We start from the raw sequence: 21067 nt of genomic DNA, 5'->3' as shown, positions 1-21067 counted from the left end.
TTTGGCTCACTTTGCACAGTTGATGCACATCTGTCTTTGGCTGGAGTTCCCTTGATTTAAATGTAGCCAGCAACAGATTAGTGGATGACACCAACACACAAATTTGAGCCAAACTGGGAAGAGGCATGAAGAGGTTATAGCAGTGAAGGCTGCAGACAATGAGATTGTCCCAGGAAAAGGAAATAAAATAGCAGATATATAAATTAAGGGGAGAGGAGAATGGGCAGCCATAATAATCACATTAAAACAAGTTTATTTTCATCCAGTCGCCTCAAAAGTGTTGTAGCATAACATTTAAATATAACCAGGACTTGAAATTGCTGTAAATAAGGTGTGGGACCAGTTTTGGGATGTTGTTTGGTAAGACGAAGTGATGATTTCTGATCTGGCACCACTGAAGTTAATGGGAGCTTTGCTATCTTGACTTCAATGGATGTAGGAGCAAGCCACAAGACAGGATCTCTGTCTTAAGAAGTTACCCACATTAGAAAAAGGACTCCGTGGCCATTAAATGCTATAGTCTGAATTCAAAATAACTTTTTTAAAATTCTTGGTTATTAAATATTTAAGTCCCTTAAATTTTCTATAGACTTTGGGCCAAATTCATCCTTGTGGAACTCCATTGAAGGGACTGGAATAAAAGTAGGGGTGAATTTGGCCCACTATACTCATGTTCTGTGTTATTTTAACTAGATGTATTTTTTAAAATAGGTGCATGAAATAAATAATTGGGAGGGTGGATTTATGTTAGAAGAGGCATTACTAAACTGAAGAGAAAATCCCCAAAATGATACTCAGTGATTAAGTACATGGAATATAGGATTTCAATGTTTGCAAATCCTTTTTTCAAATCAATTTGTGGCATTAATCTTCTAATGGCATTATTCCCTTGGAATATATGCTGGATTAAGGAGTCACGATGAGGCAAAGTACAAAAATCCAAATGAATCTCTCTATAGTGGATGCTGAACAGGATGCATTTTTAACTAGCTTGTTCTAGAGCAGGTTCTGTTCCTATCCTCACCCCAGTTATTATACAGTGGAAAGAACACGCAAGCGTGTTTACGTGGGGCACTCAAACAGTGGTGCGAGCACAAACCACCTCCCTGCATAGCAACTGGGAGATACAGCTGATCTTTCATTCGCCAATCCTGCCCTGTCCAGTGTGGGTGCCCTACGGGGGGAAGAAGACACAGAGTCTTTTCAACATGCAGCAGTAGAGCAAGTACCCAAGAGTGCACATTGGAGGGAAAGTCCACCATTGCACTGCTGGGTAAGGAGGACATGACCAGGCCCATACACTGCAATCTGCAGCACATGCTAATCCAGGGTACAAACTGGGCCATTCCAAAGCAATATTAGTGTTTACTCCACCACTCTGCAGCTGTCTGACCAGAATCATCCTGCTCTGCACTGGAATCACTCTGCTGCCCCCTTTCCCATCAGAGCTCCTGCAAGGAAGGCCAGCGATATACCCTAAGGGAGGAGGAAATTAGGTCACTGCCAAACAGCATTTCTAGATGCTGTTGCTGTGGCACTAGATTTTCTGCATAATCCTTTAAAAACCTGTAGCAGTGAAAGCATTTTTGAATGGACAGTACGCCCCATAAAGTGTGAGTGTCAAAGCATTAATGTTAGCTTTAAGCTAAAGAACTTGAATGAGTCTTTAAAAAAATCCCCAAACGCCATGAGCACAGATTGTCACAAACGGCAATTTAACAGGCTCTGTGGCATTGCAGTGAGAGTGCAGCATTCTGTTCCATCAGCACCTGAGCCTTTATTGCAGCAAAGAAGGGAACAGCTTGTCCACATTTCAACCCCCACCACTCGATTCCCAAGCAGGAAGGAAAAGAGCAAGGCAAGGCACTGGGTCAGATAGACTGGAGATGGTCTGACAGTGGCAGCAAATATGAGATGAAGTGCTCGGAGACGTGACATGAGATGGAACATAGTGAGATGATAAAAGCGTAGCTCACAGAATGGGACCAATCGGAATGAGCATCACCCATGCAAAGAAACTAGCATCGGGAGTCAGGATAGCATTACCATTCCTGGCGTAGGATAATACTAAAGAATGGTAAAGGCCAGTAGAGACCTACTTGGAGAATTATTGTAGCTGGAAATGGAAAAGACCTATTAGGCCAACTCCTCCATCCCCCTGCCAGAGAAGTGTAGTGAGTTCACTGCAGTATGTTTTCTATTCTTTTTTCCGGTCTAGTGTAAACACCCCACCCCAAGCACAACTGGGAGACTCTTTCACAATCTAATACTGTCAAGAAGATTTTCCTGATATTCACTCCAGGTTTTTCCTGTCTTAATCTCATCCTGTTTACTCCTAGCTATACCCCTGTGCATCGCCCTAGATAATTCCTCCCTCTCCTTGGTGTTTAAACCATGCAGCTATTTACAGACTGGTATCATGTTTACCCACACCACCTGTCTTTTAGCCAAACTATGTAATTGCTTTTAAATCAGTCCCTTCAGCCCCGCTGATCAATTTTGTTGTTCTTTGCCAAATGCCTTCTGGTTTGCCAGTATCTTGGGTGGTTTGGGTAGGTTTTGCTGGGTTCATGATTTATTATCAGTAGGCCTCTGTTTGTGATCACAGCAGCTTTCTGTGTGTTGGGGCCACAGACTCCTCTGAGGATGGATTTAGTAACTCATATTCCTTAATTTTTATTAATGTATTATTTGAATTGATTTAATGCTCACTCAGGGGGCCATTCTCACAGTCCTGGAGATGAAGGTACTCTGTTTACCCACAAAGCAGATACAACGCAGGACATTGCAGAGCAAGCTTCCATATATAGCCCTATCCCTATGCCTCCTCCTTGACCCGGAAGAATTGCCTCTGCAGATGAGGCTTGTTCAGTCTCCATGAGCCATACAGTCCTTAACCTTTCTTCTGTGACTGTAGACACAATTGCTTACCAGTAGTCAGGGCTGGATTTAGGGGCAAGTGAGCCAGATGACCGCCTGGGGTGCTGGGCTCGGGGTGCTGTAAGGTATTCAAAAGTTTAACAAATGGAGGGGTGGGGGTGCCAAAGACACTCCTCCGCTGGGGCGCCATTTGATCTAGGGCTGGCCCTGCTAGTAGTAGTCATGGTGGTGTGTCTTGGTTTGTGGACTCTTGTCAACTAGGAACTGAACTGATATTGCCGTACAGCTAAACACACAGGGACAGCTCCTGCAAACTTTACTCAGTCAAAACTGACTTCAATTGGAGCTATGACTGAGCAAGGATTTCAAGTTTGGCCCATGATAGAATTGCATCAGTTTACAGTCCAGACAATCGACTACCTAAGGTGAATGAAAATGAGCTAGCCTCTATTATCCCTCTTACTAAAACATTTCCAACCAAAGTATGCAAACTATTTAAATGCTCTACTTTGCTCACACTCCTGCAGTTCTTTTGGAGTGTACTGAGGGTGAGTGAAGAGGTGGAGGAAACAAAGAGCTTTTTCTTCAGATAGTCTTGTAATTTGATCTATAAACTGACTCAGCCCTTCTAAAATCAGCTGCTTCCAACAACCTGTGGGAGGTAGAAAGCTCAGTACCGAAGTCCATGCAATGACTTCCTCATTTTTTTACTATTAATTTATGCTAAAAAGAAAACTGACAAGACTAGTCAAATGAATTATTCGTGGACCTGGTTACAAAAAGAGTGTTTGCTAAATATTTTGCGAGACCTGACAGCTCAAAATCAGCAGAACAAACAGCCCAACAAATTGCAGTTGATCAACCGGTTTGTACTGAGCAGCTGATTTCAAATTTGTGAAGACAGAAACTCTCTGCCAGACAACAACAACAACAAATGAAAACACCCAGACAAATCTGACATTTAAGGAAGAGAGAACTTCACTTCTAGAGCATGGTACAGTTGTTTTCCAAACCATGAAAGTGCTTTAAAAGGTGCAACGGATCCTTTAGTCCAGAAATGGAAAAGACAGGTACGTAACTTTGTCTATTAAAAATATTACAGTCCCAGTGCATGAAAAGTTACAAATGTAAACAACATTGCTTTACATCATGTATATATAATTCTGCTTTATATTATATCATTTGTTTTGTACATTGGTCATGAGAAACATAGTTGTGACTAATCAACTAATAAATAAATTGTATTTAAAAGTTCTCCTTTCCCACCTCTTAAGCACTTGTCACTGCACAGACATGAAAACCAAATAAAACATTTAAAAACAAAGTGGCATAAAAATTAGCTGCATATAAAAGGAATGTTTGCCAACAGACTTTGTTTTATCATTTCTTCCTTCAGCCTAATTGCTGGTAAAATAGCATAAGAACTATATATGAAGGACCCAGTGTTTCTTCTGTTACTTTACAATTTTGTTTTTCTTTTGAGAGAAGTAATGCTTGCCCTGTACCTGAAATTAGCTGGTAAAAGCAAATCACAAGGCTTTTCTGGCTGGTGTAACTACAGAGGGTAAAATCCTAACTCCACTGAAGCCAGTGGGAGCCTTTCCAGAATGTCATCCCCAACACTTGGCACTGAGATGTCTGCAAATAATTTTCATGTGGATTGTTAGGCAGGAGGTGAAATAGGAGCCACCCACCCAGGTATCCCCCTCCATTGATGAGATAAGCTGGCTTTTAGGACTACTATGCCCAATGAACTAACATAAAATGGCACCAGTATAGCAGAGACTTGGGATCATTAGGTCCACTTGTGCAAAATACTGAGCACCTCCACTGTGGTGCTAAACACCCTCAGCTCCCTTTGAAGGCAACAGGAATTGCCATGAGTTCAGAATCTGGTCCACTGAATCGTATACTATTGATACTGACATGGAGAGAATGGTGTGAAAGTAGCTAAGAAATTCCTGATAATATCCACTATCGGGGGGAGGGGCAGATAACCAATTAATAAATGTTGCTAAAAACAGTTCTACCTATGTTTGTCAATCTTCTGAAAGGAGCAAACCAGAGTTCCCAGGATAGATGTGAAGAGGGCATCTTGAAGAGATCCCCATTTCAGTTGATTATGAACCAAATCCAAAGGAAGAAATCCTCTGTGGAAAAGGGAAAACATCAGTGCTCATCAGGCACTAGATTCTTCAGGGGCTTACACGCTGGGAAATCTGATGGCGAAAGCAAAAGAGAAAGTGAAGGAGCAGAAATCAATAACTCTAGACCAGATAATCAGAATGAGGAGCAAGCTTCCGGTGTAGCAGGTAATGCTGATACCACAGTGATGGGTGCATTAGAAATGTATTGATGAATGAGTGCTTGGTTTTACTGCTAGCCAGAATCCTCTGATTTGTTGTTGGTAGTTTATTTTGTATGTGTTGTTTTCTCCTGATTAAGCCACTATCATGCTGTGCCTTAGGGACACAAAACAAGAACTGGGACCCATGTTGCTGAGGCTGGAGGGATAAAGCTTTTGAGTTACCTCACTCTTGATTCCTAGTGCCAGAAGTCAATATCAGAGTCAGCTCATTAGTTTCAGAGTTTATGTGGGACATCAGCACCTCAAGTGGTAGCTTGGTTTGCTTGTGTTCAAGGTCAGCTTCTGCACACCCTGCTGCTAGAGCAATTTTAAGACAACAACAAAAGCAGATATTTCTCACCACTTGATATTGTGAGGCTGGAAATCAATCTTCTAATTTTTGTGTGTATACAAGGTTGCTATTAACCTCTGCGCCATGGAAGAAATAAAGCTATCATTGAAAGGCTGGTGGAAGGTGAGGTTTACAAAAGGGGTGGAGATGGGGTGGAGAGGCAAAATGTAGAAAGAAGGGGTTACTGTCTTTTGTGCAGCTTTTGGCTGCTCATTTTTGGCCAGGGGTATTAGGTAAAATTGCTGGAGGAATATTTTTACATATTTGCTAAGCGTTCCTAAAGGCCAGGATAGGTGCACTGTTACTTTATGTACGAATTGGAATGAATAAATAAGATGAAAGAGGGGTTGCTGTGCAGACCCAAGACTCTCCAAGAGCCACCTCAGTACCTACTCGGCATCCATAAAACAAGGTTAACAGATAGTAGAGACAGTGGTCAGAGCTGTCGCTGAAGGATGGGGCAGAAGCCTTGTGGGATTGCACTGCAAGGACTAATTGAACTGGTGAAGCTCCGTTGCCTGTGCTTCCAATCTATTCCAGCACTGTAATAGTCAGGCTGAACTGAGGTGGTTATAATACTTGTGCAGGACTAGTGCAGGGGTAATGATACACAGAATACATCCGCTTAGTGATTTACAAGCATTTCATGTGCTTGAACTGGTGCTGTAAATGTCAAAAGTCTCTAGTGTAGACCAGCCCAAAGACTTCACTAGAGACTTTTGACATTAACAGAATCAGGTACCATAAGGTACCATCAACATCAGGGCATCAGGCATCAGGTACTATCAACCAGGGCATGGTGAACCTGTTCCCATTACTCAGGGTAACAATGGACAATTGACATGGTCCAGAGGTTCCACCAGTAATCTCTAAAATGGGAATGTAGCCATTCCACAAATTCTGCCAGGGTCAGTATGTTTCATTATGTCTTAAGATGACAGTTGTAGTTACACAAGACAAAATCTCATCAATAAGATTACTGTTAGAGGTAACCACAATCCTGTCTTTTTGGTTATGCAGACAAACCTCCACATCTCATTTCCAAAACAAACACAACATCTGGTATGTGGAGCGTTAAGCAGTTCATGCAGAAACTGGGTAAGAAGCCCAACAGCAAGAATATGGACCTAAATAATTGTGCATTAGATGCAACAGATTTAATGGAGCTGGGTAAGCACAAGTTTTCCCACCTACATACTGACAGCTTCTGGAACAGAGTTTTCTATTCTCATTTGCCAATGAAATAGTCCAACCCCACTCCTTTCCCCTCTCCCTCTGATAATGATACTTTCTTCTTATTCAGCATTTTCATCTGAAGATCCCAAAGCATTTTGCAAACATTAAGTAACAATTTAAGCCACACAGCAATGCTGTAAATCAGGTAGATAGCCTTATACCCATTCTACAGATAGGGAAACTGAGGCACAGTTTATTCCGAAGACAAATTACTCTGTATCATGTTACCATATTAGTTTAGAAAAGCACCTCTATAGTAAGGCACATTGACACACACACATTCACAAATTAAGTTGGTTATTTTTGCTGTTGTTTGTTTTACCTCTAGTTGCTGTGTTACCTTTTCTACCAGAGCTGGAGGAGCTCAATCTTTCCTGGAATGATTTTGTGGGAGGGGCTCTGAAATCCCTTGCTCTTCGGCTCCATCATGTGAGCAAGTTAAAAATCCTCCAACTAAACAACTGCAAGTTGACAGCTGAGGATGTTACTTCTTTAGGTACAGTATGGCAGTTACATTTACTTTCCAAACCGCTCATTACCAAGGGTCTATTTTGAGCTATTAAATCTGTACTTCCATCACACCACAGCAGCCAAAATCTCAGTCTGTGTCTGTAAACTCTCAGCTATAAAGAAGTGTAAAACACTTATACTTGTGAGTAACTTTATACATAAGATTAGTCCCATTGAGTTCAATGGGGCTATTCATGGGCAAAAAGTCACTCACATGCAGAATGGTTGAAGAATCAGGGCCTATTTGTGCAAGTGCAACAAAATTACTCAAACTGGCTTAACATTTTAAGCAACGGCTTGAAATGCCTGCTGGTAGACTGCTCAGAATTGGAAGATCAAATCACAGCACAATCAGTTTAGGCCTTTTTCCTTCAGCAGCAGATATAGGGAGCTCCGTGCAGATGATTGGTGTACTGATATCTTTTGGAAGAGACCTTAAAAACAGACAGGCTGTCTGTTCAGTGCAAGCATTCAAGATCACTCTGAATTTTTTGTAAGAAATTTGGCCAAGATTTGCCTTCCTCTCACTGTTTTGCTGTAATTGGCTGCAACTGGCCACCCAACAAAGGGTGAAGTTCCATTTTAGAGATGGTATTTGTATAAGAGACCCTGATCTTGCAAACACTTACCACTGAACATAGAATTTACTACTATGAGTGAGTTCATTGTGTACATACAAAGGAAGGGCAAACCTAGTGGAGTTTGGGGCTCTGCAAGTTTATGGATTATTTTGGAGGTTCACAAACTATGGCATGAGCTTGAGTCTGCTTTTAATTTATTGTTTGATTTTTTTCTCACTGCTTTTTTTTTATACTCTCTACCTTTCTTTTCTTTCTTGTGTGTTTTATATTTTATTTGTTCCAGTGGATATGTTTTTTCTCTAGCCTGTCTCTGCCCCTTTTTCCACCAGCTCTCTCAGCGCTGTAAAAAAACCATCCCCACGAGGGGAGTAGCTACTAGCTACTGGTGCACTGTCTACACTGCCACTTTACAGCGCTCAGGGGTGTGTTTTTTCACACCCCCAAGCGAGAAAGTTTCAGCGCTGTAAAGTGGCAGTGTAGATAAGGCCTAAGTGTCAGGGGTGGAGAGTAGGAGGGTTGTGTGTGTGTTACAAGGTATGTGTTTTTATGCAACAGCAAATCACCTCCTGACTTGCACTTTCTTTTTCAAAGAAGAAAACCCAACAAAACTGCATAATTAAAATGAGAATGAAATGACTAGTGATATCCTTTCCTATTGTGTCAAACTGTATTTTTATCCTGTACTCAAAATAGTATCTAGAATGATTCATCTTAGATTTCTGGGTGCTTTGTAACAGGAGAGGCACTTGAAACCATTCCTCATCTTGAAGAACTGGATTTATCCTGGAATAATAACATAGGTGGAAAACTATCCCTCTTGACCAAAAGTTTCCAGACAGGCTGCAAGATCAAAATCCTAAAATTTACAGATTGCAGTCTAACAGCAAAAGATGGAGAATCTCTAGGTAAGTGTATTTCACATACCTATGTTGAAATACTGGCTCCTCAGAACTGCAACTGTTTTGGTTTCAGTTTTGGCATTTTACAAGAATCAATATTAAGCTTAGTATTGATTGAAAGTTATTAAATTTCTGGCTGGCCACTATAACGGTATCTGTATTGGTTTCCAAAGAAGCCCTTTTTTTCTAACCGTATGAGGTAGGATGATTTTGTGGTTATAGCATGGGGTTGGGAGGAAGGATATTTGGGTTTGAATCTCAGTGCTGCCAGTGATTTCCTGTGTGACCTTGGGCAAGTCACTTAAGCCAAAATTTTCAAAGTTGAGAGTCTACAGTTAGACAATTAAATGTGTATTTAAGCATGTGAATAAAAATGGCCTGATTTTCAGAGGTCTGGAGACTCTTCAAACAGAGACTTAAATGAGAGCTTCAAGTGCTAAGCCTCTCTGAAAATCAGGCCATTTATATTTATGTGACTAAATTTGGGAACCCAAGCCCCAACACTGTGAAGCTCATTACATGAATAGGGCCCAAATTTAAGTCTATCTGTACCATGGTTTTTACCATCCCCAAATGGGGTAAGAATACCTGTTTCACCAAGAAGTGTGCTAGTGTGGACAGAAGGTACTAGAAATATGTTATTTATTCACTTATAGGGCCTGATCCAAAGCCATGGAAGTCAATGGAAAGATGCCATAGTTTGGCATTTATGATCCTTGCAGTGTTCAAGATTTCCTGAACCTTGTGGGTTTTTTGGTGGGGGATTCATGGGGTTTGCAAAACTAGTTGAGTTTATGACACTTCTTTTTTCCCTCTACACCCACCTCATAACTTAATACTGTGTTCTTTTGAAGTGATTCTGTATTTTGAAAAAGGTTTTCTGTCTAAAGGGAAACTTTTGTGCTATGAACTAAAGATACAAGATTAAACCTTCTTCCCACTCCCCAAAGCTAGAATAGCTCCAGTGAATGGTCTGTATTCAACACATATAGTTCATCCTTTTGCATTAGAATGTTCTCTCTTCCCCTCACTGTTCCTTGTTGTACAGTTCTTTGTATTTTTTCCCATCCTACTGTTTCAATGATTTTATTTCTCTGGTCTCTCCTAACTCCTTTTTTCACTGCATTTCTTAAGCAGACCATGGACCCAATTAATCTAAATCAAACTTTTGAACCCATGTTGTTAGAATGTGTTTGAATGTAGACAAAACAAGTTGGCTCATTCCTGCTTATAGTGGTGTTTTCTACAATATCCTTCCAGTAAATCTAGTAACTAATCAATTCTGTTTTCCTTTTTTTTCAGCTCAGGTTCTAAATGTCATCCATGACCTTGAAGTATTAGATATTTCTATTAACAGAAACATTGGCTGCAGTCTGAAAAGTATTGCTCAGGAATTGAAAAATGTGCCAGTTTTGAAAGAATTAAATTTGCACATGTGTGGATTAAAGCAAGATGGCCTCCAGTATTTAGGTTAGTCTAGATTTTGGAATCCCAAATCTAAATCTAAAACCCATCTAAGAAAATGTCTAGGCTAAAGGCAATGAAATAAGTATTTTGTGTGATAGAAATCATAAGAATCATAAGAATATCAAAAATATTGATAGACAAATATTCTCTTCTGTTTGGGGACTAAGTTGTTTAGTAAAGGAAACAGAGACTTTCAGCACTAGTTTCTTGGTTCAAAGTCATCTTAAGGGGCTAGTAACACAGGGTATGTCTACATTGCAATGTAAGCCCAGGGTTAGTGGAACTTGAGTCAGCTGACCCATGTTAGGGAACCCTAGACTTGAGCATCTACACTGTATTTTAACCCTAGGTTAAGACTTTTGTGACCCATGCTCAAACCTAGGGCTCTGGCATCCACACTGCAGTGCACAGACCCAAGCCAAAATAATCATATCCCAGAGTCCCTAGAGCTTCGCCCCCCCCCACCTCCTGTAATTTGGCTGCTCTAGCCCTAGGAATGTAGTGCACTGTGGGGAAACTTTGCTGCCTGGCCTGCACATTACCAGGAAGTAGCTCGCTTTGTAAAAGGCTTGACCAGTTCGCTTTCCTTTGCAAACCCAGGATGCTCTCTGATAGTATGCTTGCAGATTGGTGATCAGAACAGAATGGGTTAACACTGACCTGAGCTGCTGCCATTTGCTGGAGAGGCAGCGGGGGGAAGGGACGAGAGGTGGTTTGAGGGGCTTCCATTTTCAATAGAGTGGATTGCAAATTGTTGAGATAGAGAGGACTAAGTAAGTTGTCCCATGGAATTGTGGGTTACTTCTGGATGACTCCCGGGACCTGAGTCAAGTAGGGCTGTGACTACACTGTAAAGCAATAGGGCTCGTATCCTGGGCCCCAGCTTGACTTGAGCTTGGACCCTCCAGCCCTGCAGGGTTCTGGGTCCCTGGGTCCAAGCCCTGGGTTAGCACAATTGTAGTATAATGTAGATGCCCAGGCTCAAGCATGAGCTTACATTGCAGTATAGACATAACCTAAAAGTCATCACCTGAAGTCTGTCCAGATTATCTTTGTCTAGTTCCTAGTGGACTAATTATTCACCACACAAAACTCAGTATCACAATTGGTGCTATTTGGCACCCTTGACAGTATTCTCAGTAAATAGACTGTAGTATTAATGGGTATGAAGGGTGAGCTGCTCTCTCACTTTTGGGTGGTTCTTTTAGAGTAAGGTTGAGTGACATTGGTGGGAAGAACTTTGCAATGTTGACTTACTTCTGTTGTAACTACACAGAAAACCTCATTCTCCAGAGCTGTCATTCCAACACCTTTCACAAATATTAACACTAGAGTAAACAAATGTTAAGTCCACAGTCTGCCTTATGTGTTAGAATATTCAGTGACTATGAATTCTGCCTTTTTCATTTTAGACAGGGCTTTCCAGTACTTACCAGAGCTAAACAAATTAGACCTATCGTGCAATAAAGAAATTGGTGGAGGGTTTAAGGACTCAGCAGCTCATTTGGCCAGTTTTAAAGACCTAGAAGTCCTGGATCTCCACCAGTGCTGTGTAACAGAAGAGGACATGGTGGTTCTCAGTAAGAACATTGTTAGAAAATTCATTAAGAATATAAATGTTTTTAACTTTGAAAACTTCTCACAGGCAGAAAATGGACCTCACCTCCATCAGATTTTAATAGTCAGGACTAGTTTATCCACACAGATTTGGCAGTGCAGTGATTGTGGAGAACAACTAGCCTTTTGGTTAAGGTACAGGACTGGGAGTCATGGGTTAGTTACATGGGGGCTGATCCTGAGAGGTGCTAAGAACCTGCAATTTCCCTTATTCAGCACCTTAGGACTTGCCTATACTTAAACACTACAGCGGCACCACTGCAGCTGAGGCATTGTAGCACATCAGAGTAGACACTACCTATGCTGACAGGAGGGATTCTCCCATTGGCAGAGGTAATCCACCCCCCCACAAGAGGTTAACGGAAGAATTCTTCTGTTGACCTAGCGCTGTCTACACGGGGACTTAGGTCGGCTTCACTACACCGCTCAGGGGCGTGGATTTTTCACACAGTTAAACTCATTTAATTTTCTGGTGTAGACTAGGCCTTAGATAGGCTCTTGTGTAAAATGGAGCTAGTAACAATTACTTGCCTCACAGAGATTTTGTGAGGCTTAATTCATTAATGTTTGTAAAGTACTTTGAGATCCTTGAATGGAGAGAAAATACTGTTAGAATATTATTTTTGATAGGCCACAACACTAAAGGGGCATTTCTCAATGCAAGCGACATAGGCCCATTTGGACAAATGTCCACATCATAGACACTAGCACCAAGGCCGGCTCCAGCTTTTTTGCCGCCCCAAGCGGCGAAGCGGGGAAAAAAAAAAAAGATAAAGCCGTGGTCGGTGGCACTTCGGAGGCAGCTCTACCGCGCCGCTTCATTCTTCAGCGGCAATTCAGTGGCGGGTCCTTCGCTCCGAGAGGGACCCGCCACCGAATTACCACTGAAGACCTGGACGTGCCGCCCCTTTCCATTAGCTGCCCCAAGCACCTGCTTCCTGCGCTGGTGCCTGGAGCCGGCCCTAGGCAATCTTGTTTTGTTAATTGATCACACTGGAGAAACCAAGGGCCAGATCCTCAGCTGGTGTAAATTGGCATGTCTCCAAGAGATGAATGCACATGAAAATTGAACTCCCCTGTGGCCCGTAGTGGTAACTCTATATCAAGGCAGAAGTACAGTGGCAGGGTGGTGTGAGGGAAGCTTGTATTGCTGTTCTTTGAAGAAACTGAAGACTTCATTCTCCAGGGCTCGTTGTACAAACCCCTCTCAAGAGCACTATTTTCACTTCATGTTACAGGAAATATACAGTTCACCTCCCACCAAGGAGATGGTTTGGTTTCTGTTTTCTGTTACCATTGTATTTTGACATGGATTTTAACCTTTAGAGTAAAAAAATCCCATGACTTGAAGTGTACAAGCTTGGTCTTCCTGATGGAGAAGATAATGTGAAAAGCTACTGATGAAGTAATACTAGTAAGGAGAAGAGTTAACTTAATCATTTAAGTAATAATTTTAGTTCTAGTGATTTATTTTTCATTTGATGCACATGTAATAGGACTTTGATAACTATCTACTGGTATATATTATGTGAACATATTCTACTTGAGGTTAGCAAAGGCTGTGAGATTTGGACATAGATTCCCCCATTAATTTTAATAGGAGTTGTATGTTTAAACCCCCTAGTTGGCTTTGAAAATCTAAGCTACTCTATCTATTGGAGGCCAGACTCTGACACCCTTACTCAACGCTAAATAGTACCTACTCCTTGAGTAGTCCTATTGAAAACAATGGGACTATTTATGGAGTAAAGTATTACTCAGCATGAGCAAGGATGTCCGAATCTGGCAATATGTTTTTGGTTGAGTTATAAATAAAAGAAATTGTAGCAAATAAAACTACAGCTATATAGTAATTTAGGATCACAGTGACTAATAAATATTGTGTATTTTTAAAGCACAGGTGATACCTTTACTCTCGAGTCTTCAGGAGCTGAATTTATCATCCAATAAAAACATTGGAGTGTCTTCCAACTACCTTTTTAGCAGGCTCAGATTTTTACCAAAGTTGAAATCTGTGATCGTAAGCAGATGCTCTTTAGGGGAAGATTCTTTTGCATCACTAGGTAGGAATGATTTTTAAACTATTATATATTCTCTGTATGCAGCAAGATGAGATAATGCATTGTCCTTTGATGGGACTCAGCAGATCTGTGGTTGAATTCTGGCTTTGGTCATGAGTAAAAATGTATCTTTCAGTCTCACCCTTGGCTCTGTCTGCCCACATCACAAAACCATCACATAATTTGGTCTGTCTGCAAAGGGAAGTCTGAAAGTGGAATACCAGGAGTACTATAGGTCAGGACTTAGGTGCATTGTAACGGCTTCTGACCACATTATGCCCGATTTTAATGTAGTTCTATTAATCCTTCATCTTCCAAAGAACTATAATGTATTTACTAATTTTAGAAAAGAAAGCTACAGTATATGATCTCATACTATGCTGGAATTTTAATCATTAGTGGGCAGACCTTGTAATAATTATCCATTTAATACTGATGTCTTAATATTTACCACTCCTGAGTGCAAAGGGATCCTGACACATGCCCATAATAGAGACCTATAGTCGTGAGCATATGTTTGAGTAAAGTTTTTTCATCTCTAGTTACCAACAGAAACTTTCTGGCCTCCAAGTAAGCAGCATGTGTGCAAATCAAGAGCTTATAAAAGGGATTAGAGTAAATGTTGCATACAGAAAAGAGAACCTGTTGTTTATTACTGCTTGCTCCACTGAAGTCAATAGCAAAATTTCCACTGACTTCAGAGGAAGCAGGATCAGGCTAGCACTGGTTTGAGGTCTTTGCAGGCAATGTGCTAAAGAAGCGTAAAATATTATTATTGAATAGTGATTTCTTGATATCTTGAAGTCAGCATTGTCAGAAAATGTAATGAATCTTGCCTTTAATAAATGGGTTTGCAGCAAGAACTGCTCCCTTTAAATTGTCATAAAATGGTCAAAATTGCTCTTTTTACATTAAATTGACTTCAGTGGGGCTGGATCAGGCCAATATTGCTAATGTAAAACAAAACACCCATCTGGGTGTTTCACTGAGGGGTTCAGTTAACACCTGCCTTGCAGCTCTGGGTGCCTAAATGCTCTGCTGCTGTGCGGCCCACAGACAGAAATGACCTGTGCTTGCCGATAGTGAGGGTGGGGAGGGGCAGAGTGAGGGCAGTCGGCTTCAGCAGTGTTCCTGAGCATGCTCAGTTCATGTGAGCATGCTCAATACAAGCCAAGCAGCGAAACTGTGAGGGGACATATGAGCCCGTATGCCCACAGACTTGACACAAACAGCCCGCATTCAAGATTGCTGATCACACCTTGGCTTTCACTTCCCTATTACTCTGCCAGGGGGTCTCAACAACCCTTCCAGCCCCAAGTTCTCCCCCCAAAAATGTCTCTGCAGTAGGGTTGCCAACCCTCCAGGATTGGCCTGGAGCCTCCGTGAATGAAAGATTAATCTTTAATTAAAGATTATGTGGTGTGATGAGTCCTCCGGGAATACGTACAACCAAAATTGGCAACCCTACTCTGCAGTGCACAGCCTCATGCACCATAGTACTCACAAAACCTTTTCAGCTTTGCTGCTCCTATCAAGAGACGAAACACAGCAGCCTGTTAATTTAACTGGGGTTAACATATCCTTCCCTTCAATCACAGTGCCAAGCTGGTTAATAGTAAAACCAAAATACATTTATTAACAAAAGGACATAGATTTAAGTGATATCAATCAAGTAGAAGGAATAAGGATAGAAATGGTTACAAACAAACAAAAGTTAAAATACTCTACTTAGACTGAAACACAACTTAACAAACTAGTCATTTGTTCATAGTTTTCTCATCATAGTCATTCTTCCAGTATGGCTAGTCCTTAGCCAGGATCCAAATACAAAGTTCACAGCACTTAGTTTCTTTGTCTGCTCAGATAAAGGATAATTTAGGGATTCTCTCCCACTCTCTTTTTAGTCCAGTAAAACTCTGAAATGTATTCTTCTGAAGTGTATCCCCAAATAAAGTTCCTTTCCCCTGAGGGTGTAGATGCCAGGCTGTCTGGTGTAAATGCCATCCTGGCTTCTCCCACTTGTGATTTTTACAATGCAAATGATCTTCCTGCAACCTGTGATACAAATGAATAGGCCACTGTCCTTGGGCACACCTGGCTTGAGGGGTCAGCCCCTTTTCTTTGTCAGGAAAAACCTGTTTATCAACTACCCCTGACATGCTTGGTTTAAATACATTTTAGTGCCATATTTCCAATACAGCTGGATGCGCTGAGCTGGTCAGGCCAGCTGATACTCATCACTGCTACATATCAGGGAGCTCCAGGCCATCTGACACTGGGATGCCCATAGGGTCACACCATCCCAAACCCTTTTAAGAAAGACAACTCAAGGACTTGTCTATGTTAAATACCCATTCTACATGTGAAAAATCAAATGTTGAACTCTTTAGGGAGTACGTGAGATTTTATTTTGTCTAACTTTTACTGAGATCCAATAAAGCTATGTTCTAAGCACAAGTAAGTAGGCAACATACTTAAAACCTATTTACAGGTGAATACATGGTGAAATGTCTGCTAAGGCCACGATGATTTCTGTTAGTAAGCAGAAGTTGCTGGTGTTAATCTTTTCAGCTGAGACTGCCCTTCACCTCCCTGAACTGGAGATATTAGACCTTTCTTGGAATAAATGCGTTGGTGGGAACCTAAAGCTGCTTTTGGAAGCACTAAAGCTTGCAACGGAGATTCGAACGTTGAGACTGAGCAGCTGTAACTTGGTGGCTGAGGATCTGACTCTTTTAGGTATGTATAATGTGATGTTTACTAGCAGGCAAGCAGCCGCTGCATTTAGACCACAATTCAGAGGCTTGTTCCTTGGGTAGAGCAGATTTATGCATAAATCAGATGACAGGAGGCAGAATGCGGCAGTATCTTTCCACCAGGGAATTTTCATCTTGCTGATGAGGGATATTTACTCAGTACTTTACACAGTGAGGGGGCAAAAACTGAAAAGAGTGTAGACAATAATGGAAAAATATGCAGGGACCCATTTTAGCTGAGCTATTTGTATTACTTCACAAATGCAACACTTAGAAAAATATAAATGTACAATGTAAACACTAGATTTAAAGCCACTTCTGAGGTTTTATATTGCACAGCCAGTATTTCTGGGCTCAGTAACTCCAGCTAAATTATATTTTAACAGCATTACACGTCACTGCAGTGGTGCCAAATCTCTTGATTTTAGTTTTTTTTGTGAAAGCCCCAACTCTTGCAGTCATGTTATTAGAGGAGAATATCAGCTTTTTTTAAAAGTAAATTTTTAGCCCTCTTAGTTGCGAGAAACGCTGGAAAATGTGAACCCTGAAGTTTCAAACACCAGAAATCAAATTAAAAATTCTCATAATTTTTGTTTAAAAATCTCATGATTTTTAAGTCAGTCTGTTGATTTTTGGGAGCCTGACACATGACTTCTGAATGCTTGGAGTTGACAGTACAGTAACAGCTGCCTTAAAACTTTTGGAGTCCCTGTAGACCACACAATGGTAAAAAATGCTTGAGCCCTGTTGACCCTACAGCCTTCACCATTGCTACCACTGTCCAAATGGCATCAGTGGTAAATTACAGGTCCTAATTTTCTTAGGGTAGACAAGACTTCAGCCTCTACCCTGGCCCCCGTTCCCATTAACTTTCCAGAATTAGGCATGGCTCTTTCAACATTTTTCTCTCTCCAAATCTCACTGTAAAATCTTCCTGCCGGTTTCATCCTATGCTTGACATTAAACTCCATCTGACTGATCCATCATGAGGTTGCCACACACTTTTAACCTAACACCTTTGTAATCCCTTTAGTTCCCTTTGAATTGCATGTTGTAAACTACACAACGTCTTTTGCGATAAAATAGGCTTTGTGAGACCAATAGCAAGTATCTCTGATTAGTTTGAGCAACATGTTTCATATCACTTAGTAACCAATCATTGCCATGTTTTATTGCTAAAGGAGCTTAAATAACATGGTACTAAAAGAGCACTATTCTTAGTCATACACTTTTTTAAACAATATTTGTAAGTATATATTCAATGTGTATTCCAATATCCATTTCTTTCAGCATTAGAGGTCCAAGCTGGTCATCTAGCCAAATTACAGAAGCTAGACCTGAGTTATAATGACAGTGTTTCTGATGAAGGATGGGCCACTTTCTTTCAAGGCTTAACTGCACTCAAAGAACTTTCAGAGTTGGACGTCAGTCTTCGGCCGTCATCTTGTCGTGACTGTGGAATGTGGTTCAGCAAGTTGTTAACAGATTTGTCAAAGCTGCCTGCATTCAGAGAGATAGGGATGCAAAGGTGGGCCCTTCCGGAATCACAGCAGAGACAACTGGAAAGCTTTAATCAGGACGCCAAAAGGAATGTTCACTTTGACTATTGATGCAGGGCCTGGGTTTCTGAAAAGACCTTTCCAAGTAGCACATGCATTATGTATTGTGTGATTCTGACTGAGAAAATAGCCTATTTTTTACTAGTAAATCTGTTTTCATCATGTCTCTTGAAATAGTTCCCAACTACACAACGTTATTTAACGTGTGAAATACACAGATAACTCCATTTGATCACATAAACTCCAAATGTCTGGGTATGTAAGGAAGGTCTATCTTTCTTATATACATATCTAACTGTTTTTAATAAGCTACATTTGGACCTAAATGTGAGCCTCTTCTGCCTCATTTGTGGTAATGCCCTTAAGCATATTTGCTGATAGAAAGGTTGGAGCACGTTGGAACACTTATTCATAATTCAGGACTGCACACAATCTGGCCCCTGTATGCTATTCCAATGACATATGCGGGCCATAAAAGGACCATGGCAATCCTGGGCTGCAGAGCAAGCCATAGGCATTCTGGGTACGACTGCAACAAATTACAGGATTCCTTGGGGCTCTTCCTGCTTATGTGAGGGTCTGCTTCAGCCCCTGCAACAACCTTTATTGCCCTCTACCCAGATTACTCTGTGTTGCCTCTCTCAGTAGGTACAGCCATGGAGTCTAGCCATTAGCATTAAGGGTCTGATCCACTGCTCCTTGAAAGCAATGGGAGTCTATGGCCTGGTCTACACTACGAGTTTAGGTCGACTTTAGCCGCGTTAAATCGAATTAAGCCTGGACACGTTCACACGATGAAGCCCTTTCTTTCGACTTAAAGGGCCCTTTAAACCGGTTTCTTTACTCCACCTCCGACGAGGGGATTAGCGATAAAATCGGCCTTAGGGGGTCGGAATTGGGGTAGTGTGGACGGAATTCGACGTTATTGGCCTCCGGGAGCTATCCCACAGTGCTTCATTGTGACCGCTCTGGACAGCACTCTCAACTCAGATGCACTGGCCAGGTAGACAGGAAAAGCCCCGCGAATGTTTGAATTTCATTTCCTGTTTGCTCAGCGTGGAGAGCACAGGTGACCACGCAGAGCTCATCAGCACAGGTAACCGTGATGGAGTCCCAGGATTGCAAAAGAGCTCCAGCATGGACAGAACGGGAGGTACGGGATCTGCTCGCCATATGGGGAGATGAATCAGTGCTGGCTGAACTCCGAAGCAGCAAACGAAATGGCAAAATATTAGAAAAGGTCTCCAAGGCCATGAAGGACAGAGGCCATAACAGAGACGCACAGCAGTGCCGCGTGAAAATTAAGGAGCTAAGGCAAGCCTACCACAAAGCCAGAGAAGCAAACGGAAGGTCCGGGGCTGAGCCGCAAACATGCCGCTTCTACGCGGAGCTGCATGCCATTCTAGGGGGTGCAGCCACCACTACCCCAACCGTGTGCTATGACTCCCTCACTGGAGAAACACACAGGGAAGAGGGTTCGGAAGAGGAGGATGGAGAAAATGTAGATAGCTCACAGCCGCAAGGAAGCGGAGAAACCGGTTTCCCCAACAGCCAGGATATGTTTGTCACCCTGGACCTGGAACCAGTAACCCCCGAACTCACCGAAGACCCTGAGGGCACACAGGGGACCTCTGGTGAGTGTACCTTTGTGAATATTACACATGGTTTAAAAGCAAGCGTGTTTAATGATTAATGATTAATTTGCCCTGGCAATCGCAGCCAGTACAGCTACTGGAAAAGTCTGTTAACGTGTATGGGGATGGAGCGGAAATCCTCCAGGGACATCTCCAGAAAGCTCTCCTTCATGTACTCCCAAAGCCTTTGCAAAAGGTTTCTGGGGAGGGCTGCCTTATCCCGTCCGCCATGGTAGGACACTTTACCACGCCAGGCCAGTAGCACGTAGTCTGGAATCATTGCATAACAAAGCATGGCAGCGTATGGTCCCGGTGTTTGCTGGCATGCAGACAACATCCATTCCTTATCGCTCTTTGTTATCCTCAGGAGAGTGATATCATTCACGGTCACCTGGTTGAAATGGGGCAATTTTATTAAGGGGAAGGGACATTCAGAGGTGCCCGTTCCTGCTCTGCTGAACAGAAATATTCCCCGCTGTTAGCCACGCGGTGGGGGGGAGGGGTGAAGTGATCATCCCAGAGAATTGGGTGTGTGGGGGAGGGGAGTTAGTTGTGTTTGTGCTGCATGTTAACACTGAAACCGCAGCCCCTCCTTTTACATTGCAAACCCATTTTAAATGGCCAACCCAACGGGTCCTTGGTATGGGAAATGAGAGCACTACTGTTTGAAACCATTCCCACATGTTAAGAAGGTTAAAAAAGCCAAAAGACTGTGTCTTACCATGGCTGCCTGCAAGCTGAAATCTGTGGCCTGGCACTGCGTGAGTGATCTCTCACACCAAACCGGCAGGCCCTCAATATAAGAGGAAAAATGCGACCTTGTAACGAAAGCACATGTGCTGTGTAATGTGAACAGCAAAATTTAACGTGAAAGAGTGTACCCATTGTTCTCTAAAATGTGTCTTTTTTAACCACCTCTCCCTTCTCCTCCACCAGCTGCAAATGTTTCTCCTTCACAGAGGCTAGTGAAGATTAGAAAGAGAAAGCGTAGGACGCGTGATGACATGTTTACAGAACTACAGATGTCCTCCCACGCTGACAGAGCACAGCAGAATGCGTGGAGGCAGTCAATGACTGATTTCAGAAAAGCACAATATGAACGAGAGGAGAGGTGGCGTGCTGAATCGCGGGATGAACAGAGCAAGTTGCAGGCTGAAGATGATAGGTGG

General features: G+C 42.1%; 1 protein-coding gene across 2 annotated transcripts; it reads left to right on the top strand.

Annotated features, from left to right (window-relative positions):
* Window positions 1–3937: 3937 nt before the first annotated feature.
* Window positions 3938–18315, top strand: LRRC31 (leucine rich repeat containing 31). 2 transcript variants are annotated; one of them, XM_065411269.1, is made up of 10 exons: window positions 3938–3950; window positions 4935–5192; window positions 6600–6749; window positions 7144–7311; window positions 8644–8811; window positions 10108–10275; window positions 11685–11852; window positions 13785–13952; window positions 16521–16688; window positions 17996–18315. In XM_065411269.1, the coding sequence occupies exons 1-10, from the start codon at window positions 3938–3940 to the stop codon at window positions 18313–18315; spliced, it is 1749 nt and encodes a 582-aa protein (XP_065267341.1). The 2 variants fall into 2 exon arrangements, with proteins under 2 accessions (XP_065267341.1, XP_065267340.1); XM_065411268.1 differs by lacking the exon at window positions 3938–3950 and having other exon boundaries at window positions 4889–5192.
* Window positions 18316–21067: the final 2752 nt, after the last annotated feature.

This window comes from Emys orbicularis, chromosome 9 (assembly GCF_028017835.1).
Source record: "Emys orbicularis isolate rEmyOrb1 chromosome 9, rEmyOrb1.hap1, whole genome shotgun sequence".
NCBI lineage: Eukaryota > Metazoa > Chordata > Testudines > Emydidae > Emys > Emys orbicularis.
The sequence above is the reverse complement of the archived record's forward strand: the minus strand, read 5'-3'. Positions and strand labels throughout refer to the sequence as shown.